This window comes from Abramis brama (genome assembly GCF_963993115.1).
Source record: "Abramis brama genome assembly, chromosome: 2".
Classification (NCBI taxonomy): Eukaryota; Metazoa; Chordata; class Actinopteri; order Cypriniformes; family Leuciscidae; genus Abramis; species Abramis brama.
Genome location: NC_139964.1, coordinates 48,145,542 through 48,171,421, shown reverse-complemented (window position 1 = coordinate 48,171,421; position 25,880 = coordinate 48,145,542). Strand labels below are relative to the sequence as shown.

At 40.6% G+C, this 25,880-nt stretch overlaps 1 protein-coding gene across 3 annotated transcripts in view; it reads right to left on the bottom strand.

Annotated features, from left to right (window-relative positions):
* Positions 1-25,880, bottom strand: part of cntln (centlein, centrosomal protein) — a 221,931-nt gene that overhangs the window by 57,078 nt on the left and 138,973 nt on the right. For all 3 annotated transcript variants that reach the window (XM_084091411.1, XM_084091409.1, XM_084091410.1), the window contains exon 13: positions 3,735-3,820. In XM_084091411.1, the coding sequence (XP_083947537.1) occupies positions 3,735-3,820 (86 nt within the window). The remainder of the gene's footprint in view (positions 1-3,734; positions 3,821-25,880) is intronic.

Sequence of the window (25,880 nt, the reverse complement as noted above, 5' to 3'; positions counted from 1 at the left end):
AAATTATCCACTTCCAAATTATGTCATTTTAATCACGAAATTGAAACATTAAAAAACTATTTGCTCTTTATGGTGTGCGAGTGATAGAGCGCGGCAGAAACAAACCAACTGATCAGCTCGCAGCGTAAACATTGAATGCTCGGCCGAACAGCTGATCATAGCTGTACGTATTATTTTTCATCTCCATAAATATATCTAGTAGTAAAGCTAATGCAAGGACTAGAAATCAATTAATCTTTTGCTGATACTTCCTTGTCATCATGGAGAGCGCAGTTCATGGTTGCATAGCAACGACAGACGCCACGGGACAGCAAGCGCTTGTGGAAAGGAGAGAGTGGCGCGCTCGCGCTTTCCACTTGTTTTTACACATCTAAGGTGCGTTCCATTCGACAGGGTCCATACGCAGTGTTCACTGCTCCCCTACTCCCTGAGCACGGTATATCAGTTGAAGTGGACTTCACTGACAATAACCGCTCATTTGAAACGCCCTGCAAACGTCATCAAAGAAAGTCAACGACGGGGTCGCGCAGATTATGATATAACATAAATATATATAGGACTACATTCATATTTTAATTTTTATTATTATATTATATATTTACAATTATATTGCACTATTTTACAACTACCTAAAATAAAATCACTTTACTTCACAAACTAGCTAAGCTGGCTGCATTCACTGAGGTAAATTATAATCATCAAAAGTAGTATATGTAATATTCACAACAATAACCGTTAAAATACTGTCATTTGTATAACAATGGCGAAATGTATGAATACTTACACATACGTAAACTCCTCCATCGTTAGTTATGACCGTTCTGACTGGTGATGACGTGGTGCGCGAAATGACAGTTGGGTGATCATCGCTCTCCACTTCCTGTGAAGTGATGTATCGATGTTCCCTTATTCCCTATGCCGTGCGCAGTGCCCTTCGAACTGAACATGTTCGCTCCCTTCGGATTGGAATCTCACTTAAGATGGCGGAAAACCCTGTGAAGTCCACTTCGCAGTCCACAACGCACCTCTAGAGCGACGTTGTAGATTGTTTGAGCATGTGACTGCGCATTTATCCTTGTTTTCTATTGTTATGCGCAGCATATTTCCCGTGCGCATAAACACAGCCACAGACAATGAATTGTTTGTTCGGTTAGCGAAGAAGAGCATGATGTATTTTGTATAAATTTTTTTTTATTTTTTTTTTATTAACTGTTTTGAGAACTGGAAATGCACAATTCATGCATACAAATCTGTATATATTAATAAATGAAGATGATTAAATTAGACCGATGCAAAAAAACGAAATTCAGGCCCTGCATTTATTAAGACAAACCTAATAAAAACGAATGCAGTCTATACACTGACTTGGCAGCTCTGTGAAATGTAATACAACAGTGCCACCTACTGTCTAAATGCATTAACATTAAAAGTGTGAGGTGAAACTTTTGCATAGACATAGGTAAATGGGTTTATCAATTAGCCTAAAAAAAAATAAAAATAAAAAAATAAAAAATAAAATCTGATCTTGTGCATCCTCACATTGGACTCCAGAGTTCATGTACAAAGTTTGGTTTCGATACGTGACAGAGTTCCTGAGATATGGACGACTTCCTGTTTGGCGACTACGCCACTGGTTTCGTTTGGCTGTGACGGGCAAACGCTTCCGAAAATCAAAAATCCTTCTAGTAACTTTTGTGAGGCTTGGTCCAAGGATCATGTACGTCCAGTTTCGTGAAGTTCGGACCAAATTTGTGACCTGTGAAAGTTTAGTTTCGCTTTCTGTTCAATCCACTATGGCGGACAAACGACATGGACTCGTGATGTCATCTTCGTGAGCAACTTACACCGGTACTGACTGTACGTTTTAAAGTTGGAACGGTGTCTCTGTCTCAAAGGGCCTAGGCGCAGGAGCTGGCCAAAATTTTTCTCCCGGGAATAATAATAATAATAATAATAAGAAAACTTAAGAAGAACAATAAGTGTGCTGCTTTCAGCAAGCACACTTAATAAGAAAACTTAAGAATAACAATAAGTGTGCTGCTTTCAGCAAGCACACTTAATTATCAAACGGCAAACGGCCATAAGATTAACCCATCAATTTCTCAACAAAAATTATCTCTTTCTTATAATTCGAAGAAGGCTATTTTCTGGCCACGAAAATCACCTTCCTGTTCTTATAAAATTTAGGTTACTGAAATAGTAACAAATTGTAAAGCTTTGTAGCTTTAGATCGTAACGCTTCAGGGACTTTGAAATGTTGAGCAAACAGAAGCAATCAGGGATATATGGTTTTAATAAATGAAACTACGAATACAGAATACTACAATTCACACGAGTATGCAATACACAGAATACGAACACATAAACAAAACAAGAAAACGGATAACGGCTGAGAGTGAGAGAGAGAGAGAGAGAGAGAAAGAGAGAGAATGATCATAGAATAATCACAGTTATAGCAAGTTTCCAAAAAAACGAACTCTGAGAGACACCAAGATTAGAATACCCAAAAGGGGAGTAACACAGCCTTAGATTTCAAATGAAGGTGATACTTGCATTAAGTCTTTGTGTGACTGCGAAAGCAGCGTGCGTGTCCTTTTTGGAGCTGGGCGCTCTTCTCGTACTTCTGGAGCAAACAGAGTTCGCGGGAAGTTTAAAGGGTCTACTTAAAGTTAAAGTTGCCAGCTACGTTCACTTCACTGAACGTAGGAAAAGTCCGAAGACGAAAATAAAGACAAAGATTAAAGAAAAGAAAAACGGAGAAACTCCCTAAGGAGTTGTGGAACAGGAAACCTCTCACTGACGAAGTGCAAGGAGGGACTTCGGGTGTGGTCTTCTTATGGAAAGGATGGGTTCACGCCTCTGTTCGCGCGAACAACCAATGACCGTCCGAGAATCTGAAGCGGGAAAAGTTATTTTGTCTCTTGAGAGACACCCACTTGGATGGTCACAAAATTTTAGCCTTTATACTCTAGAAAGATGATTCATATAGTAATAATCATATCATTGCAATCTATTATCAAGATTCAACTCTGTTAGGTCTCAAGATTTAAAATGATATCAAACACGTCATATGAAAGATTATAGGAATACAAAAATACATAAGATATGCATATTATAAGCATTTAAAGTTCACTACATGACTAGAAAAATCATGGCTATGCTACTGTAACATGGGAAAACATGCAACACACCAAAAAATATATCATATACCTTTAGAAATGACTTTATATGAGTTTAAAGAAACGTTTGGGTGTGTGTGTATTGGAATGTCTGTGTGTGTGTGGAAGGTCTGGGTCACGGAGAAAGTCCATATCTCTCCTGTGGATCTCTCTGAAGCTTACCACAGGGGGAGAAAGAATGTTGGTTTTAGGTCCTGGAGTGTCTCGAGGACCCCCTAAAGGTGTCATAAACAGTTGGGGTTGCAGACCCAGCGGCACCCAAAGCTGTGAGTTACATTGGATGGGTCACAGGTTAAAAGCTCTTCTGAGAGAGAGCATATGTTATCAAGATCTAGTCCGGAATGAAAGAATGTGTTCGGAAACACAGAGTCAGAATTTGTTAATTCAGAACAAATGAAAGAATGATTCATAGCCCAGACGCTACACTTAATAAATACTATAATAGTATATAAATACTACAACACTGGTCAACAGTTGTATATGATGGGGCAGAGAAATATGAGTGATGCCTGTGATGTGTGTAAGTGTGTTTGGACAGTGTGATGTGTGTGATACCTTGCATTTCCTCCTGTCGACACTCTTTTATGTCTTGAGCTGCAACTGTGTCCAAGGCTGCATTTAGTTTCTCCTCCAGATTAGCTCTAAACATATCAAACAGATTCAGGAATGACCACAGTCAAGTTATTTAGATTGACTATATTAGCAATACAACAAAAAATATTATTTATTTAAATTTCAATATCACTTCTAAAATTTATATAATAGATTTTTCTCTCATGTATGCTGCAAATTATTTTCATACATAGGCTACATCTCAGGTATGTACTGATTTAAAGAATAAACTATTGAAGTACAGTCCATTTACTGACCACAAACCCAAAGCATAATTGAGTTCAATCAGGAAACTCAAATGCCCCCTCACAATTGGACATAACATGAGTTTTCGGTGATTGTATCACAATCGGATTGTGCTTGACCACAATAAAAGCCAGTTGTAACAACATCAAAAGACACATTGTGATTGGATTACTAAAACTTTTTGTCCACTTTTTCTTATAATCCCCATTCACATGGTTTACTGAGGGGTTAGTAAAGACAGAAAACAAAAGAAAAGCATTTTCATGTATCCATCGATGTTTTTAAAATGGAAAATAACAAAAATAAATCAGTTAATGCAAACCCTCATGTATATGCAAGTAGCGATTTGCTCAGGCTCTATCTGATCATACTGGAGACAAGACGCATGAAAGTGTAAATACAGTCTGGCCCAAAAAGCATCCAGTTAAGAAAAACATGGCAGGTGTAAAGGAGGCCATAATGTTACTATGTTACTTGACAACTATGGCCATTGTTTTGGTGCATGAATGTACTCATTAATTATTATTCTAGACTGTGAATGCAGTAAGTTTCTGTCAAAGTGCATTAAGCCACTGCTTTTGAAACTTCCTCTTTTACCTTTAAATCACTTCAACTCTGACACCATCCAAATCTCTCCCCCACTGAGATGAAGATATAAAAAGAAACCCCGCTAATTAAATAGCTCTTAATTCACCAAGAAATCAAAGTGCTAAGTGACAAGAAACATAAAACCCCTGGCTGGGGTGTGAGGATTTCTTTTCACCTAGACTGAGAAGGGATTGGGGTGGGGTGCAGGGGGATATGAACAGACAAGTAGCGAATCTAAACCCAATTAAGAACCACCAATTAGCTGTATGGGTTCTGGAGACTAATTAAAAGGGGCAAAAAGAGGCACTTTCAAGTTATTATTAGGACCCAAAAGAAGCCTGTTGAGGATTTGGGTAGGCCCCAGGGAGACATCTGCACCTGAAACACACCTAGTTCCCCTCCCATTTGTTCTAGTGCAGTGGTAGAGGAACCTCTGCTGAATTGCAGTGGCTTAGTTCATCATAGTGTAACTACTAGCAAAGAACTCTGGGTAATACTCCAGTTGCATCACAACAAGGGACCCAGTTTTTTTTTTTTTTTTTGCTAAGAAATGATCCACTTACAAATTGAGATTTCTAATCACCATGTTTCACCTATTTTGGTATAAAACCTGTGCTTCTAAAATCAACTCCTTGTTGTATTGTGCTAGAGTGCAGCATTTATAAGCAGCAGTGCAAGGTGGTTTATTAACATTCCAGCTGTGGAGATCAGCTGTAGGTCTCTCATGACCCCACCAGCCACTACAGAAAAACAGTTACTACAGCTTCTCTTTTCATAGATCTCTTTTCAACACCATAGATTTGTTATATATATTGTTATATATACACTGCTCAAAAAAATTAAAGGAACACTTTGAAAACACATCAGATCTCAATGGGGAAAAATATCATGCTGGATATCTATACTAATATGAACTGGGTAATGTGTTATGAACAAAAGGATGCCACATCGTTTGATGGAAATGAAAATAATCAACCTACAGAGGATTGAATTCAAAGACACCCCGGAAATCTAAGTGAAAAAATGATGCAGCAGGCTTGTCAATTTTGCTGAAATTTTATTGCAGCAACTCAAAATGGTTCTCAGTAGTTTGTATGGCCCCCACGTGCTTGTATGCATGCCTGACAACGTCGGGACATGCTCCTACTGAGACGACGGATGGTGTCCTGGGGTATTTCCTCCCAGATCTGGACCAGCGCATCACTGAGCTCCTGGACAGTCTGAGGTGCAACCAGGTGATGTCAGATGGACCGAAACACAATGTCCCAGAGGTGTTCTATTGGATGTAGGTCAGGTGAGCGTGGTGGCCCTTCAATGGTATCATTCCTTCATCCTCCAGGAACTGCCTGCATGCTCTCGCCACATGAGGCCGGGCATTGTTGTGCACCAGGAGGAACCCAGGACCCACTGCACCAGCATAGGGTCTGACAATGGATCCAAGGATTTCATCCCAATACCTAATGGCAGTCAGGGTGCCATTGTCTAGCCTGCAGAGGTCTGTGCGTCCCTCCATGGATATGCCTCCCCAGACCCTCACTGACCCACCACCAAACCGGTCATGCTGAACGATGTTACAAGCAGCATAACATTCTCCACGGCTTCTCCAGACCCTTTCCTGTCTGTCACGTGCTCAGGGTGAACCTGCTCTCATTTGTGAAAACCACAGGGCACCAGTGGCGGACCTGCCAATTCTGGTGTTCAATGGGAAATGCCAATCGAGCTCCCTGGTGCTGGGCAGTGAGCACAGGGCCCACTAGAAGACGTCGGGCCCTCAGGCCACCCTCATGAAGTGTTTCTGATTGTTTGGTCAGAGACATTCACACCAGTGGCCTGCTGGAGGTCATTTTGTAGGGTTCTGGCAGTGCTCATCATGTTCCTCCTCGCACAAAGGAGCAGATACCGGTCCTGCTGATGGGTTAAGGACCTTCTACCGCCCTGTCCAGCTCTCCTAGAGTAGCTGTCTGTCTTCCTGGAATCTCCTCCATGCTCTTGAGACTGTGCTGGGAGACACAGTAAACCTTCTGGCAATGGCACGTATTGATGAGCCATCCTGAAGGAGCTGGACTGCCTGCGCAACCTCTGTAGGGTCCAGGTATCGCCTCATGCTACCAGTAGTGACACTGACCCTAGCCAAATGCAAAACTGGTGAAAAACAGTCTGAAAAGATGAGTAGGGAAAAAATGTCAGTGGCCTCCACCTGTAAAACCATTCCTGTTTTGGGGGTTGTCTCACTGTTGCCCATCTAGTGCACCTGCTGTTAATTTCATTAACACTAAAGCAGCTGAAACTGATTACCAACCCCCTCTGTTACTTAACTAACCAGATCAATATCCCAGGAGTTTAACTGACTTGATGCTATTCTCTGATTAAAAAGTGTTCCCTTTATTTTTTGGAGCAGTGTATATTAGGGCTGGGGGAATTAACGCGTTAATCTTTGCGATTAATTTGAGATGTTTAACGCGTTAAAAAAAGAATAACGAAATTAACGCAGCACTTTTTTTTGCCTCGTTTTAAAGATTTCCTGTTGCGGCTGCTATTGAAAAGGCCGAAAATATGCCGTCCCGCCCCTCCATCAGCTCCGTGTTTGTGCTGCGCGTTCTGCTCTGTCGTTAACGGCCCAAACGTTCGAATCATGGACCGATCACGCACTGGAAAAGCAAAGTCCGCTCAAATAACGTCAAATTTCTCAGTAGTAGACTTCTGTTTGCTGAGCTGGTATAGCCATGCTGGGCAACAATGGTAAAACACAGGTTATGAAAAAATATTAAGCAGCAGAACTGTTTCCAACTTTGATAATGAATCATCATATTAGAATGATTTCTAAAGGATCATGTGATAGATTCGAGTAATGATGCTGAAAATGCAGCTTTGCATCACAGGAATAAATTATTTTTTAAAGTATATTCAAATAGAAAACTTATTTTAAGTTGTAATAATATTTCACAATATTACTGTTTTTTATACATACACACATATATATACACACACACACATATATATATATATATATACACATACACTCACCTAAAGGATTATTAGGAACACCTGTTCAATTTCTCATTAATGCAATTATCTAATCAACCAATCACATGGCAGTTGCTTCAATGCATTTAGGGGTGTGGCCCTGGTCAAGACAATCTCCTGAACTCCAAACTGAATGTCAGAATGGGAAAGAAAGGTGATTTAAGCAATTTTGAGCGTGGCATGGTTGTTGGTGCCAGACGGGCCGGTCTGAGTATTTCACAATCTGCTCAGTTACTGGGATTTTCACGCACAACCATTTCTAGGGTTTACAAAGAATGGTGTGAAAAGGGAAAAACATCCAGTATGCGGCAGTCCTGTGGGCGAAAATGCCTTGTTGATGCTAGAGGTCAGAGGAGAATGGGCCGACTGATTCAAGCTGATAGAATAGCAACTTTGACTGAAATAATCACTCGTTACAACCGAGGTATGCAGCAAAGCATTTGTGAAGCCACAACACGCACAACCTTGAGGCGGATGGGCTACAACAGCAGAAGACCCCACCGGGTACCACTCATCTCCACTACAAATAGGAAAAAGAGGCTACAATTTGCACGAGCTCACCAAAATTGGACAGTTGAAGACTGGAAAAATGTTGCCTAGTCTGATGAGTCTCGATTTCTGTTGAGACATTCAGATGGTAGAGTCAGAATTTGGCGTAAACAGAATGAAAACATGGATCCATCATGCCTTGTTACCACTGTGCAGGCTGGTGGTGGTGGTGTAATGGTGTGGGGGATGTTTTCTTGGCACACTTTAGGCCCCTTAGTGCCAATTGGGCATCGTTTAAATGCCACGGCCTACCTGAGCATTGTTTCTGACCATGTCCATCCCTTTATGACCACCATGTACCCATCCTCTGATGGCTACTTCCAGCAGGATAATGCACCATGTCACAAAGCTCGAATCATTTCAAATTGGTTTCTTGAACATGACAATGAGTTCACTGTACTAAAATGGCCCCCACAGTCACCAGATCTCAACCCAATAGAGCATCTTTGGGATGTGGTGGAACGGGAGCTTCGTGCCCTGGATGTGCATCCCACAAATCTCCATCAATGCAAGATGCTATCCTATCAATATGGGCCAACATTTCTAAACAATGCTTTCAGAACCTTGTTGAATCAATGCCACGTAGAATTAAGGCAGTTCTGAAGGCGAAAGGGGGTCAAACACAGTATGGTGTTCCTAATAATCCTTTAGGTGAGTGTATATGTATATATATGTATATACACAGTACAGGTCAAAAGTTTGGAAACATTACGTTGTTTTATATTATATATAATATATATATATACAGTGAGGAAAATAAGTATTTGAACACCCTGCTATTTTGCAAGTTCTCCCACTTGGAAATCATGGAGGGGTCTGAAATTGTCATCGTAGGTGCATGTCCACTGTGAGAGACTTAATCTAAAAAAAAAAATCCAGAAATCACAATGTATGATTTTTTAACTATTTATTTGTATGATACAGCTGCAAATAAGTATTTGAACACCTGTCTATCAGCTAGAATTCTGACCCTCAAAGACCTGTTAGTCTGCCTTTAAAATGTCCACCTCCACTCCATTTATTATCCTAAATTAGATGCACCCCATACAATCAGTAAGAATCCAACTACTAACATGGCCAAGACCAAAGAGCTGTCCAAAGACACTAGAGACAAAATTGTACACCTCCACAAGGCTGGAAAGGGCTACGGGGAAATTGCCAAGCAGCTTGGTGAAAAAAGGTCCACTGTTGGAGCAATCATTAGAAAATGGAAGAAGCTAAACATGACTGTCAATCTCCCTCGGACTGGGGCTCCATGCAAGATCTCACCTCGTGGGGTCTCAGTGATCCTAAGAAAGGTGAGAAATCAGCCCAGAACTACACGGGAGGAGCTGGTCAATGACCTGAAAAGAGCTGGGACCACCGTTTCCAAGGTTACTGTTGGTAATACACTAAGACGTCATGGTTTGAAATCATGCATGGCACGGAAGGTTCCCCTGCTTAAACCAGCACATGTCAAGGTCCGTCTAAAGTTTGCCAATGACCATTTGGATGATCCAGAGGAGTCATGGGAGAAAGTCATGTGGTCAGATGAGACCAAAATAGAACTTTTTGGTCATAATTCCACTAAACGTGTTTGGAGGAAGAAGAATGATGAGTACCATCCCAAGAACACCATCCCTACTGTGAAGCATGGGGGGGTGGTAGCATCATGCTTTGGGGGTATTTTTCTGCACATGGGACAGGGCGACTGCACTGTATTAAGGAGAGGATGACTGGGGCCATGTATTGCGAGATTTTGGGGAACAACCTCCTTCCCTCAGTTAGAGCATTGAAGATGGGTCGAGGCTGGGTCTTCCAACATGACAATGACCCGAAGCACACAGCCAGGATAACCAAGGAGTGGCTCTGTAAGAAGCATATCAAGGTTCTGGCGTGGCCTAGCCAGTCTCCAGACCTAAAGCCAATAGAGAATCTTTGGAGGGAGCTCAAACTCCGTGTTTCTCAGCGACAGCACAGAAACCTGACTGATCTAGAGAAGATCTGTGTGGAGGAGTGGGCCAAAATCCCTCCTGCAGTGTGTGCAAACCTGGTGAAAAACTACAGGAAACGTTTGACCTCTGTAATTGCAAACAAAGGCTACTGTACCAAATATTAACATTGATTTTCTCAGGTGTTCAAATACTTATTTGCAGCTGTATCATACAAATAAATAGTTAAAAAATCATACATTGTGATTTCTGGATTTTTTTTTTTTTAGATTATGTCTCTCACAGTGGACATGCACCTACGATGACAATTTCAGACCCCTCCATGATTTCTAAGTGGGAGAACTTGCAAAATAGCAAGGTGTTCAAATACTTATTTTCCTCACTGTATGTAATTCAGGGATTCTGAGTGGGCGGAGTTGTGAACAAAGCAATCCATGGATTCAACACACAAAATAATACATCATTTTAGACCATAGTATAAGTAGATGAATTGGGACACAGCAAGAATCACTTATTTCGTTCTTGAATTAATCTGTTTATAAAATAAATCAATTGAGTGAATGATTCAATAAATCACTTATACAGAAAGTTACTAGTTTGTTAAATGATTAACCTGTGCATATTTTTTTAATTCATGCGTCCTCATAATCTTTGATCAAAATCATTAACGTCCACTCTCCCTCGCAACAACTCTCTTCTATGATGATGCGGGGCTCCAGGCTAACTTTTTTTTAACTAGGAGCACTGTAGCCCCTTACTGAAAATTTTAGGAGCACAAGCAGAAATTTTTGGGGCACACCTTAAATCAACCTGCAATGCAGTTGTTCACATTTTCCCCCATTTTGACTGTATTACTGACAGATGCCTTAGTAATAGGTAAACTTAACTTACAGAAATTACAATGTGCAGTTTTATTTTAAGCTCTACAGAAAGTGGCGCCAGCCCCTGATTTTGTAGCACTGGGGGGCTGACAATAAAGCACTGAGCTTGAGTTGAGATGAGTTGAGATAAAATGTACTTTATTGTCATTCATAATGTCTACATATTAATTCAAAATCAAAACAAGTATATACTATGCAAAATACACTTTTATATGGTGTTTGAACATAAATGTGTGTTGGCAGTGTGTGTACACAACCACCCTATAATCATAAAAGTCCACCCAGTGCTTTTTTTTTTTTTATCCCCAGAAATCATAAGCATTGTCTCAGATTCTGGGCAAAGTGACGTAGATTTGCACAGGCCCCTCCCACGACTGTTGACTGACACTGCCAGGTGTAGACAAGAATGTCTCTTAAGCGATTGAGGTGTTTTGTTATAAGATGTAAGAATGAACATAGCAGTCTTCATTTACTCCCGTTGTTACTCGAGGATGGATCTGTACCAACTGTTCGTGATCCAGCTTACAGTCTCTGGAGCGCTTGGCCTAACGTTACTGGTCACGGCAGTAATGGAAGGGAAAGCGCGTGCTTTATTACAGTTCATCTGAGTCATTTGCAGATATAACATTTATCATTTCATTAAGCACCCCCGAAAATGGAAAAATGGCCGCAATCTGGATCCCCGTGACGTGTGCACCGGTATAAGGGCTGGGTAATAATCCTTCCCTTCCAGCAACCTGTCAGTCACATGAGATTGCCTCTATTAGCAAATAACAACAATCCAATCAAGTCATTACATTTATTGTCTTTCTAGAAGCCACGGTATGCAGAACACATTAGCAACTTTTATACCACGGGACTGTTGAATGCTTGATTTTGATTGTGAAGTAGTTCCAGGTCTGTCAACCGCATTGCAGTTTCATATGACTTCACCCAATTATTTTTATTACAGTTATTTCAAAGGTCCTTACAGCCTACAATAGCAAATGAACCAAAACCTACAAAGACACTGACCAAGCAAACAAATAAACTAACAATAGGATAAAAATGTTGTGTTATTCCCACTGAATTACCTTTAATTATCTACTGAAAGCATGCTTTCTTTATCTTTTGCGCTCTCTCTCTGCACTCACACACATACCGTATAGACACACACTTGCACACTGATGGAAACACACAAGCACAACTTGTCGTCAGCTCTGCCCTACAATCTTCTATTTTTTTTTTTTTTATGTGAAAAAAATGGCACAACAGAACAAAATGAAATATAGGGGGAAAAATCCTATATGTTTAGGCTTTATTCAAGCTGTAAAACTATGAATGTAAAACTAAATGTATCTTGCAGCACAGGGTGAAGTCAGTATGTACATATATGACGATTAGGGACAAATCTAATGTAATTTCATAGAAAACAATGTTAGTGGTGCTCTGGCATGGAAAGATTTTTTGGATGCAAGCGCAGTGGCTGAAACAGAGGGAGGCCACAATGATCCATCCAGTCCATTCATAACTATGTTTGGAATACTTAAAACTGATGTAAACTACACACTTCCATTTCATACTTATTCAGAGAAAATAAGTATTCTCAGTCACAGCTATTTGTAGTGCAACATCTTACACAAATTCAGCTGTTATGCATGTATGGCAGTTCAATCTTTTCCCATCTTGTTTGGACTCTATTTGTTTAGAACATTGGCAAAGGTATTCTGGTGTTGGTTTGGAAAGTGAGAAATGCATTGGTAAAACTTAAAAGACACTTTAAAGACTTCAAACTGCTTTATGCAAATGAGTTCCACATGGGAAAGAAGGGTGGGCCTCACTGTGTGTGCTCCGTCTGATGCCAACAGCCAATCGCAGCACTGGAATTGAGAAGTGCCAAATTGCAATCTCTTCATCAGAAAGGGATAAATGTACCCTTTCAACAGACATTCCTTGTTCTGAGTCTCTGAATCATCCAGTGAGACATTAACAGATACACCCATGTTCTGAGTCTCCCATCCGGTGAGACAATAGGCAATATATAATTCTCAGTCTCCTATTTAGGGATAGATATGCTGTCCTGAGTCTCCAACCTGCAAAGGTGAGACTGAAACGGATTCCATGCTCTTGAGTCTACCGCTTGTGAGGCAGCAACAAATACGACCACATTCTGAGCCTCCAGTCTGTGAGGAAAGAGACATTAACAAACACTACATTCAGAGTCTTCGTCTAGTTAGACAGTAACAATTACAGCATGTCCCGATTCTTCATGCCAAGTTCTGGGCCAGAGGCAGAAGACATACAGACACATTTACAACAAGGTTAAGCTCAGGGGAGCAAACCTTTGTGCTTTATTTATTGTCGAGGTACCTTCGTCTGCGTGTTCCAGATTGTTAAAGGGGCCCTTGATTATGATTTCACTTTTTTAACTTCAGTTAGTGTGTAATGTTGCTGTTTGAGCATAAACAACATCTGCAAAGTTCCGACACTAAAAGTTCAATGCAAAGGGAGATATTTTCTTTTACAGAAATCAATTTTTAAACACTACAACAAATGGCTGGTAGGGACCACAGCTTCTTCCCAGGTTGGTGACATCACGAACCCTAAAGTTCAGTAGCCCCGCCCACTGATTCGAGCACGACAAGTAGTAGTAGGTAAATAACAGAAGTGACGCTAACACTGGATTGAGCAACTAAGCAATAAACATGCCTTTGAGTGCAAAATGTTGTGCAGTGCCAGATTCTGGAAAAACACAGTAGCTGCATTGGATTTACAGGGAGCCTGAAAAAAAAAGAAAAAAAAAGTTGTGTCTTCTATATTGGATCTAACAGGAACAGCGCAACACACTTATGTGAGTAAAAATGATTTTTCCTGTGTCACTATTGCTTTGTCACAGATCGTTTGATATGTACGGATTATGTGTACATGTCTAACTAAAATCACCAGTGCAGTGATCAGTGATTTTCTGATATGTAATGATTCATGTAGGCCTACAGTTAGATGTTTTTGTCTCAAAATCGTTTATTGTCAGTAAATTAAACCAGTGACTAAACGGTCAACTTTATATTGTTTCTCTTAGTAGGATAAAAATAATCTGTTATTTAAACTATGATTAAATTATATATAGAAAGTGTTCAAATAACGTTCCGTTCACAATCGCTTACAATTTCCTGCTGTTTTCAGGGAAAAAATGCAAATGATCGCGCCGGCGTCTTGAAATAAAACATCTGAATAATGTCTTGAGATGTGGGAACCGTAGTATAAGAGGAATAATTGGCTCTGGTCCATTCAACTATTGAAAAATAATGCACACACAAGGTGTAACGGCCACAACGTGAAGCGCAGCGGCCTGTTACACTTCTAGTGTGCATTATGTTTCAATAATTTAAACAGTCCTTCATCATTTATTCTTTAAAAAAAAAAGTCATCATGGATGCTGATTGGTCAATACAGCTTTCATCCATGCTAAAATCAAATCAATGAAATAATAACTTGTCACAATACCAAAATTTCAGTAGTTGATACATTAACAGTATACCACTTTTCTTCTTAATGTCTTTCAAGCTATTTTGTACAGTACCATGTAGCCTTTGATGTTGTGCAAATAGTGGCCAGCAACCAGCTGCAGTGTGTTATGCCATTGATTCAGGTGCAGAGAATCTGAGAGCTGTCTAAGCCTTGTTTGAATTTTGCATTACTGTTTTTCTCTGTTCTCACTGTCCTAGCTTAAAAGAGAAAAGAAATAATGAAAATATATTTGTTAAATGTTATTGCTCTAAGGCCTGTGACTATGACAGCAAAAAATATATGATGGACCTTTAACATGTATCATCATCACTTCCTCGTGCTCTTTCAGAGAATATCCAATCACAGTGTTTTTTTTTTATACTTATTCTTCTCCTTCAGTCTACACTTTTCTCCTTCTTCCATCTCCACTTCTTTTTTATTTTTTTTCATCTGTACTGAAATGTATACAACAAGCTCTAGAGAGGGGCCTACTAATAAACATCTGTTATTCAAATGATGTACTCGCTCAAAGACACACCGGGACTGGAAAGCAGAGGGGATTGATAGAGGCGAGTTTCACACCATCTACTTTTTTTTTTTTTATACAGTGAGGACAATAAGTATATGAACACCCTGCTATTTTGCAAGTTCTCCCACTTAGAAATCATGGAGGGGTCTGAAATTGTCATCGTAGGTACATGTCCACTGTGAGAGACATAATCTAAAAAAAAAAATCCAGAAATCACAATGTATGATTTTTTAACTATTTATTTGTATGATACAGCTGCAAATAAGTATTTGAACACCTGAGAAAATCAATGTTAATATTTGGTACAGTAGCCTTTGTTTGCAATTACAGAGGTCAAACGTTTCCTGTAGTTTTTCACCAGGTTTGCACACACTGCAGGAGGGATTTTGGCCCACTCCTCCACACAGATCTTCTCTAGATCAGTCAGGTTTCTGGGCTGTCGCTGAGAAACACGGAGTTTGAGCTCCCTCCAAAGATTCTCTATTGGGTTTAGGTCTGGAGACTGGCTAGGCCACGCCAGAACCTTGATATGCTTCTTACAGAGCCACTCCTTGGTTATCCTGGCTGTGTGCTTCGGGTCATTGTCATGTTGGAAGACCCAGCCTCGACCCATCTTCAATGCTCTAACTGAGGGAAGGAGGTTGTTCCCCAAAATCTCGCAATACATGGCCCCGGTCATCCTCTCCTTAATACAGTGCAGTCGCCCTGTCCCATGTGCAGAAAAACACCCCCAAAGCATGATGCTACCACCCCCATGCTTCACAGTAGGGATGGTGTTCTTGGGATGGTACTCATCATTCTTCTTCCTCCAAACACGTTTAGTGGAATTATGACCAAAAAGTTCTATTTGTTCCATGACTCCTCTGGATCATCCAAATGGTCATTGGCAAACTTAAGACGGGCCTTGACATGTGCTGGTTTAAGCAGGGGAACCTTCCGTGCCATGCATGATTTCAAACCATGACGTCTTAGTGTATTACCAACAGTAACCTTGGAAACGGTGGTCCCAGCTCTTTTCAGGTCATGGACCAGCTCCTCCCGTGTAGTTCTGGGCTGATTTCTCACCTTTCTTAGGATCATTGAGACCCCACGAGGTGAGATCTTGCATGGATCCCCAGTCCGAGGGAGATTGACAGTCATGTTTAGCTTCTTCCATTTTCTAATGATTGCTCCAACAGTGGACCTTTTTTCACCAAGCTGCTTGGCAATTTCCCCGTAGCCCTTTCCAGCCTTGTGGAGGTGTACAATTTTGTCTCTAGTGTCTTTGGACAGCTCTTTGGTCTTGGCCATGTTAGTAGTTGGATTCTTACTGATTGTATGGGGTGGACAGGTGTCTTTATGCAGCTAACGACCTCAAACAGGTGCATCTAATTTAGGATAATAAATGGAGTGGAGGTGGACATTTTAAAGGCAGACTAACAGGTCTTTGAGGGTCAGAATTCTAGCTGATAGACAGGTGTTCAAATACTTATTTGCAGCTGTATCATACAAATAAATAGTTAAAAAATCATTTATTGTGATTTCTGGATTTTTTTTTTTGATTATGTCTCTCACAGTGGACATGCACCTACGATGACAATTTCAGACCCCTCCATGATTTCCAAGTGGGAGAACTTGCAAAATAGCAGGGTGTTCAAATACTTATTTTCCTCACTGTAACTATATTATTAGCACAACTCATTGCCGCTAGTCTTAGCTTACTCTGCATTGAATGAGATGGCAATGAAAATAAACAGGCTTCCCTTTCAGTCGCTCACGTTCTACGTAACGTCGACGTGACAACGTAATTGGGATCACTTCAGGGAGCCCTATCATCTTCGAGTGTCTACAGAACGAGCCAATGACCGTTGGTGTGCGTGAATCGCGTCATGCGCCCCACAGCATGGGTATAAACAGGAAGCGGGCGCACGCACACATTGTCTTTCACTTCGGAGCAGAGCTTCCTGTTCATCTCTGAACTCTGCGGACTGCTACTGAGTGTTGAAGACTCTCTAAACGGTGTTGGTGTGACGGCGTGTGCAGCGAGTGGCCGCGAACATTTCTATGTTCAACAACTGCTGTTTTTACTGCAAGAGCTTGTGTCGGTTCGGTGGGCGTTTCCCTTGGTGTACACAGTACACAGCAGCCATTCCCTGGGTGCTTCAGCACTGTGAGAGTTGTGGAAAGAGTATTTTTTCTTTTCTTTTTTCTTCACAAAAGAGCAACATAGGCGTGACACTGCGTCCTTTTCAGGATGTCATTCCGCCTGTGCGTTTCTGGATGCAGTCGTTCCCTGGCGCTAGCAGATGGCCACAATAGTTGCACTCGTGTTTGGGCATTCAGCACGCTGAGGCAGCTTTTGTGATTAGTTCATGTTCCCATTGCGGTTCCCCCCGGTGCCTTTCTTTCCGGAGGTGCATGAGGAGCTCACCAAGTCGTGGTCGGCACCGTATAGTGCCAGACTACGGCCTGTTGGCTCCTCCCTCCTCACCACCCTCGATGGCAGAGCAGCCAAGGGGTATGTGGATCTCCCACCGGTGGACCGTGCCGTTGCGATGCAGCTGTGTCCAGCGTCCGCATCCTCTTGGCGGCGGAATCCGCGCCTCCCATCCAAGGCTTGTAAGTTTTCGTCTGGTCTAACAGCGAAGGCTTACAAAGCCTGTGGACAGGCTACTTCTGCCCTGCATGCCATGGTGCTCTTGCAGGTCCACCAGGCCAAGGCGCTCATGGACATGCACGAGGGTTGTTCTGACCCAGAGCTCCTCCGGGAGCTCCGTTCGGCAACTGACCTCGCCCTCCGGGCGACAAAAGAAACCACATGTTCCATCGGTCAGGCGATGTCCAACTTCATGGCCCAGGAGCGCCACCTTTGGCTCAACCTGGCTGATATATGGGACACTGATAAAAAATTGGTTCCTGGATGGCCCTCTTTCCCAGGTTGGGTTGTTTGGTGGCGCAGTCGAGAGCTTTGCCCAGCAGTTCTCGGTTCACGACACATCCTGCCCCGGCGGACCGCTGCTGCCCCCACCCGTCCGCCGGCCGCAGACCCTCCGTTTGCTCATCGCCAAGGTCGACCTTCTGCGGCGTCCTCCGCTCCCGCGAAACCTCAGCAGCAGCAACCACCTAGGTCTCAGCATGGAGCAAGCCGCAGGAAGTCGACACCGCCCCTCCAGGCCGCTGCCAAACCAGGAGGCAAGCAAAGGTACAAACGACCCTGAGACGGGCGACCCAGAGGTGGATCAAACTGCTCTTCAGGAGATGGTGAAGGCGCCGCTCCTTCACCCGGTGGAGGGCCAGGCGGAGAATCTTTTGTTTGCTTTTGTTTCTGTTCCGCCACTGGCCACTCCCCACTCACTCTGCCCTTCGACGGAAGCAGGTACATGTTGCACCACATACTCAGACCCCACTCCGGGCCGCTATGCCGTTCAAGTTGGGTCCCTGCATTCCACCGTGCTGCCCCACCCCGGGTACATCTGTGGTGCTGTTGGTCCTGCTTGCACGGTGTCTGGGAGCCTGGCTAGTGCTCCCCAGCCTGACTCGCTGGCTCATCCATACTATCAGACTCGGCTATGCGATTCAGTTCGCCTGGCGTCCCCCAGCCTTCAGGGGCATTCAGTTCACCCATGTTCTGGTGGACAATGCCCCTGTGCTCAGGGCAGAGATCACAGTCCCACTGGCGAAGGACGCGATCGAGCCAGTCCCTCCAGCCGATATGAAGACCGGCTTCTACAGCCCAAGAAAGGCGGTGGGTTACAACCAATCTTGGACCTGCGTGTCCTGAACCGGTCCCTTCCCAGGCTGCCACTCATGATGCTTATGCAGAAATGCATTTTCAAGTGCATCCGCCCCCAAGATTGGATTGCAGTGATCGACCTGAAGGATGTGTACTTTCATGTCTTGATTCTCCCTCGACACAGACCGTTTCTTCGCTTTGTGTTCGAGGGGCGGGCATATCAGTACAAAGTCTTACCCTTCGGGCAGGCCCTGTCGCCCCGTGTCTTCACGAAAGTCGCGGGGGCGGCCATTGCTCCCATGTGCGAGCGTGGTGTTTGTATCCTCAACTACCCAGTCGAGAGAGCAGTTGAGCAAACACAGGGACAAGGTGCTCAGTCACCACAGCCACCTAGGGCTTCGGGACAACTGGGAAAAATAGCAAACTCATATGGGGATAAATTGATGCCAAAACCATTGAAAATGGACAGACTAAAAGTCACAAATAGATATTACAACTTGTAAACACAAAACACAATCTACAAATAGATTAAAAATCCGTAAACAAAGTCCTCATGATCCGCAAATGTAAAACAAGATCTACAAATAGATACAAAGTCCTCAAACAAACTCTTTGTGATCCACAAATATAAAGCATGATCTGCAAAAAGATTAAAAATCCACAAATAAACACATCCTGATTCACAAATAGAAATCAGTGACTTGTACTTGAAAACCAGAATTTGAATGAATGTAAAGTGACTTGTTTGCAGGTGAAGATCATGTTCTGTTAGTAGATTGTGTCACATTTGTTTTCAGAATTCTGACACTATTGTTTTGCTGTTGTGACAAAATAATGCCATAATCATTGAAAATGAAGAGACTATGAGTCAAAAATGCATATTAAAATTTGTAAACACAAAACAAGATCTACAAATAAATTTAAAATCTGCAAACAAACTCCTCGTGATCCGCAAATGTAAAACAAGATCTACAAATAGATAAAAAAATCCACAAACAGACTCTTCATGACATACAAATATAAAATGCGATCTACAAATAGATTTAAAATCCGCAAACAAACTCTTTATGATTCACAAATAGAAATCAGTGACTTGTACTTGACAACCAGAATTTGAATGAATGCAAAGTGATTTGTCTGCACACGAGGGTCATTATTTGTTTGTAGATTGTGTTGCATTTGTTTTCAGAATTTTGGCACAACTGTTTCGCTGTTTTTCCCATTAAAAAAATCTACAAATGCCCTCCTCACAATTTGCAAACAAACACAGTCTAACTCAGGGGTCTCCAACCTTTTTTCATTTGAGAGCTACTTTTTAAAAAGGAAAGTGGCCGAGAGCTACTCATGTAATACAATACTTAAATCTCTTAAAGCTGCAGTCGGCAAGTCTGGCAGATTGGGTTGACTTAGCCAAAATTTTGAATGTTTACAACTCTCATGCCCCTCCCCCACTACCAGCGAGCACCCTCCCATCGAGGTCGTGCTCGTCATTGCGTGTGTACCTGATTTTCTGTGAACGCGTCCATCTCTTCAGCATCGATCAACACCATGGACTCGGAGGTAGGCTGCCCTGCCTAATCTATCCATAGATAGCAATAACCGAGGAATTGGAAGCTTGTTAGTAGATTTTCTCTCCGCCATCACGCTTCATGCAATCTTCAGGCGAACTTCAGGCGTGTTGTGTGCATGTGATTGTAACGTGCGCGAGGGAGGGGGGATCTGTGGCGTGTGCACGACCTGTGATTGACAGTCAGATCTCACACACCCCCCTGCGCTGATTGGACCCGATGATCCGGGAGCAGTGGATTTTTGCAAAACAAATAACACGCTCCAGGTGGAGTTAGAAGCTCGGGTTTTTTCTAAAACCACCTTATTTATGTTGTTCTGTCGGATTATAGTGTCGATTTCACTGAATATGATCAAAAAAATGTTGCCGACGGCAGCTTTAAATAATGTCTCATAACTCTCATATTAACAACTATCAAAATTGTTTTAGACCTAAAAGAGTTTTTGTAGGCCTAAATATGTCACCCTTAAATGTCAGAGAAAAACAGAATCAGAGATTAATTTTTAGTTGATCATAACTAGAGATGAAATGGCATGAACATTTCATTTCATGGTTATAGTGACAAAAATGATCACGGTTATCACAGAATCCTGTTCAAAAAGTATAAATAGGCTACTACACAATGAAATCAATTCACCAAGTTTTATGTCGAAAACCAGCAAATAACAAATAAAATTAGCATCAATATGTACTTTTTGTTTACATAAACATTAAAATAATAACATTACAAATTATAGCCAGATTTTAAAAGAGTGTCTTGCAACGATATCTACTGACATGCATCAAGTTCAAATCAGGTTTTGACAAAAAGGTTTTATAAAAAGATTAACCTCACATATTTCAGCCTTTAAATAATTTTTTTATAAAAAGAATGAGTCAAAAAAATAGTAGTTATCAGTCGAATTAATTTTTACTTTGTTTATATAGTTTTTCTTTTTTACCCAACAAACATAAGGATACTGATAAACACAAGGCACATGCATTTTTACTTCTTGCGTACTTTTTGTGAAGGAAGACAAGCATGTGAAGTTTATCTGGTTTTAAACTGAAGCCAAACACTGTCTGAAGGTTTCCTGAAGAACTGAAAAGCTCTTAAACCTATTGCCAATAAAGTCATGCAGATAGCAGATTTGAACAAAAAAAAATCAAGTGCAAATACAAATACAAAAATAAAATGAGTAAAGAAAACAGGGTTCTTAATTTTAATAATCACCCTTTATTAAATATATGAACACAGAAACCCCCTGTTAACAGTTAATGTCACGTTTCCCATTCCATGACTAGTAAAATAATAGCCGCGTCGCGTCTTTGACAACTCGAGGTATCGCACACCGGACGCGCACTTTCTCAGTTTATGGCCAGCAATATCATTATGTTTAAGGACATTATGGAATTGAGATAATGTCTGTACTATGTTATGATTATACTGTGCAATTAAATACAATAGTTGCTGAGTCTGTCATCTGAACACTTTACCTCAGAGCGTCCGTTAACTGAATGCATTGAGAATATCACCTGAAAATCCGATAACATCAGCAATTTTCATTCAAGCAGCTGATTTCTGTAAATAAATGTAAAATTAAATGTATTTTGCAGCGCAGGGTGAAATCATTTAGGATGATTTGAGACAAATATAATGTAAATTTAATATAAAACGATGTAAATGGCGCTCTGTGTCGCGGCAGGATTTTGAACAAGGTCCTGAGCCGTTGCTGGGCGCCGCCGGTGTGTGTAGGCTACACCATAGACTGTAAAAGGTGTACGCTCATACAGAATGTGTTCTAATTTTAAATACGTGGCGCTGCGCTTCTCGTCCGGTGTGCGACCATCTTTAATGTGCACATCTTTAATGTGCTGTTTTCTTTGATGAAGAACTCTTTTCTTATTACTGGCGAGCTTACTTTTTTCGGTTGTGGACAGAGTGTCTCACTCTAGCTGTGCGAGCGCGGACGAGCGCTGCGTCGTCTTCTTATTTGACAGGTGTTCGCGGGTGCAATACTGCCACTTGAGAGGTCAACCAGGTACTGGCGCTGTAGTATTTACGTGTCATGTTATCATAAGAGTCCTATTCATTTTAAACATTGTGGTTATTATCGCCAATACCGGTATATTGTCACACTCTAAATTAACACGATGTCGATATTTCATGCTTTGAATATCACGATTATCGTCAACACCGGTATATTGCGACACCCCTAATATATATATATATATATAATATATATATATATATATATATATATATATATATATATATATATATATATATATAATATATATACATACATATATATAAAAATTAATAGTTATTTTCCAGCACATTAGGGCCCCAAAAAGCATTATTTATTTCATTAATTCTTTCAATTTTACATCTTACATAGCTTATGTTATGGATATACAATTAAAATAGCTGGAGCAATTGCTTTGCGGTCAGGTGCCCTTTTTTAAATAAAAATAACTGCTAAAAAACAAGATGGGTTTAGCAGGGGGAGTGGGATTTTCACAGCATTAAAATACTGACTGGTGAAATCAGCTGATTGTAACTCATTTTGTGTGAGTGTACTGTACATGTTACTACATCCAAATCAAATGTATTTAATAATTTTATGATTATATATTTTTTAATATCCGATACATTTTTTATTTTAAAATATTTTAATAATAATTCATAAAATAATTTAATAATAATTAAAATATATGTATATAGTTTTACTTAGAAATTAGTTGTATGATATATTATATTAATATTATTATATTAATATAATAAATAAAATAATAATTAAAAAATATGGTTTACTTGGAAATTGGTTTTATGATAAATATTATTTTTATTATATTAGTATTATGATAGCCTAGATATTTTTTTATTGTATTTATTTTGAAAATATATTTTAATAATAATTAATATAATATACTCTTATATATTAATTTATGAATAATTAAAAATATACATATATTTTGTATATACATTTAGTTTTACTTAGAAATTGGCTGAATGTCGAATTCATCAGGGCGGATGTGCACTTGTGAAAATCGGTAGCTAACGGTACCTTGTTTGCACACTTAATTATCACGTTGTTTTTCCAAAGGATCCTGGGATTTACGAAGTTTTTTTTTCCTACAAGTCCCATGGGACATACCCTGATGGGTTGAGCAAGACAGAAAAAAACACACTGCGAAAAAAAGCGCACAACTTTGAGATTGAAGGTAATATATTATTTTTTTATTGAAATTTTAACTTGTAATGTGATGTGATTTGTTTATATATATATAGTAAGGTTCGGGTATACAGTGAGGTTCGGGTTTGTTCCGATCAGAGCATGTGAGCGGAGCGCATTTCTGAATATTCCGCTCCGCTCGCTCATTCCGAGGGTCGCTCGCTCAACCCAGAATGGCCTGCTGCCTGGTTCGAAAATATGTGGAATAAGGGCTGCCTCCGACTAAATTTTTTTTGTAGTCGACTAGCCATTCGTATAAAAATCGCCCCTTTATATTAATTTAATTACTTAGTCTATAGGATAATGAGCGTTTACGTAGGCCTAATATAGCCGCACTCAAGCGCACGACCGCATGCAAAAAGCTTGAAACGAAAAGCTTTTGTCGTTTTGGCACGAAAGCTTGCCACAAAGAACCGGTAAAAGTAATGATTATGAATGTGTCTAAAATAGCAAGGAGACATTTAATTGTTTATTAATAAACTGGTGTTTTCTGTGTCACTGCAAAGATGAAGTTGACGATGCGGATTCGCCATGAACGCCAGAGAGAAATGCATATGAATTACATAATCAGAGAGTAGTGTGGGATTCCATATTTATTAAAATGTTTTATTTAGGTTTACATTGAATTTAGCATGTTAAGGTTAGGTATAAATTATTATTAGCAGAGTTTTCTAGCAAAAGACTCCGGTCAGTCCTGTTTTACTGAAACTCTTAATGGCTCTCGGATTTTGTGTTTTAACAAGAGAGTCCTGCCAGTCCTGTACTCGGGTCTCAGCATTTGAATAGATATGCTGAGTGAATTAGGGTGGGCAGCACTCTCAGTCTAGAACCGGTTCCTAAACCTGTCTTTTTGGTTCCGGCCCCTAAATGTATATAAACTGTAAGAGAACATTTCACTTATTCAGACTTGGTGACTGCAGCTACCGACAGCTCGTGTTTTCAATAAACAATCCTGCTGAAGAAACAACCAAGTCTCCTGGTCTTCGATTCTGAGTTTACAACAATTTGGTGCCGTGAACCCGGATGGAGAAAAAGGAAACTCAAAGAACTTCAAGCTCAAAGACCTGAATTCAGATTGAAACAGCAAGCTCAACAAAAGATCTGCTTTCCAGACTGCATCTTTTGGAATCCAGAGCGAAACTTCCAGCTAAACAAAGATTACGAGACTGAATCTTTCCAGCTTCCTCCAGATTGAAACTTCAAGCTCAAAGATCTCAAAGCCTGACTGAGTTCCAGACTGAATCTTCCTTTACAACCAAGGGTTGGTGAGTTTCACTCCATTCAAAGAACCGCTACAGACCAATATATGTGTTTATCCTATGTGCCGTTCAGAGAAGAGTTAACAGACAGCTGCAGGGTTTTGTTAATTAAGTTATGCCAGTCAGGGAAGATTAACATTACAGGTTAATATTGTTTATCCTCTGCTTTGCCAGGGAAGTGTTTCATCCTCTTGCTAGAGAAGGTTTTATCCTTTATAAAGTTAGGGAAGAGTTAGCATCAAGTGCTAATAGTTGGTATCCTTTGCTTTAGGCAGAGAAGAATTAGCTTTACGTGCTAGTTATTTCGGTTGATCCTCTGTTTTTGTAGGCAGGGAAGATTTAGCATCATCGCTAATATTTGATTTATTCTCTGATCTTGTAGGCAGGGAGGTTAAGTGTGAAGTGTTGGTCATTTGGAAAGTTAACAATAGCTGATGTGTTAACAAGTGTACCCTAGAGAAGTTTTAGTTTTAGTTTTTTTTTTGATTGTGTGGTAACAAAGAAAACTCACAGAAATGTTTAGAAAAAATGCCAGACTGATCCCCACAACGGAAAAAGGTGTTTTTGCGACTCCATTGTGGTCAGAAAGTGAATTCAAAAAAATGTTAAGAGAACAAATGGACCTAATAGTCACTGAAAAAGTTAGACAGGAACTAACTCAGAAATATGAAATTCACCCAGACAAAACTTGGTCAGTAGATGAGTGTAAAAAGGTGCTTGGAGCAAGCATCCGCAAAAACAATGTGAAGGACATTATTTGTTGTCACAGAGAATTTGTTTTAGCAAAAGCTACAGAACAGTCTAAGCGCAACTCAGAGCTAGAGAAACAGATCAATGAGCTACGTGCTAGAATATCTTCGTTGACTAAGAAATTGAGCCGCAGCAAAGCTATAGAAAAAACTGATGTAGAAGTTAGTCAGCCGGATAACATTTATCCTGACTTAAAAGCTTTCTTTGAAACAGATGTAGCCATCCAATCAGTAACTGATAAGACAGTAGACTCAGTAAAGGTATGTGGCGCTAGGAGAAGGTCTCAGGGAATTGAGGGAACTGAAAGTCTTCCTCCCAACTCTTCTGTTGTCTAAATACAAGCTGTTGC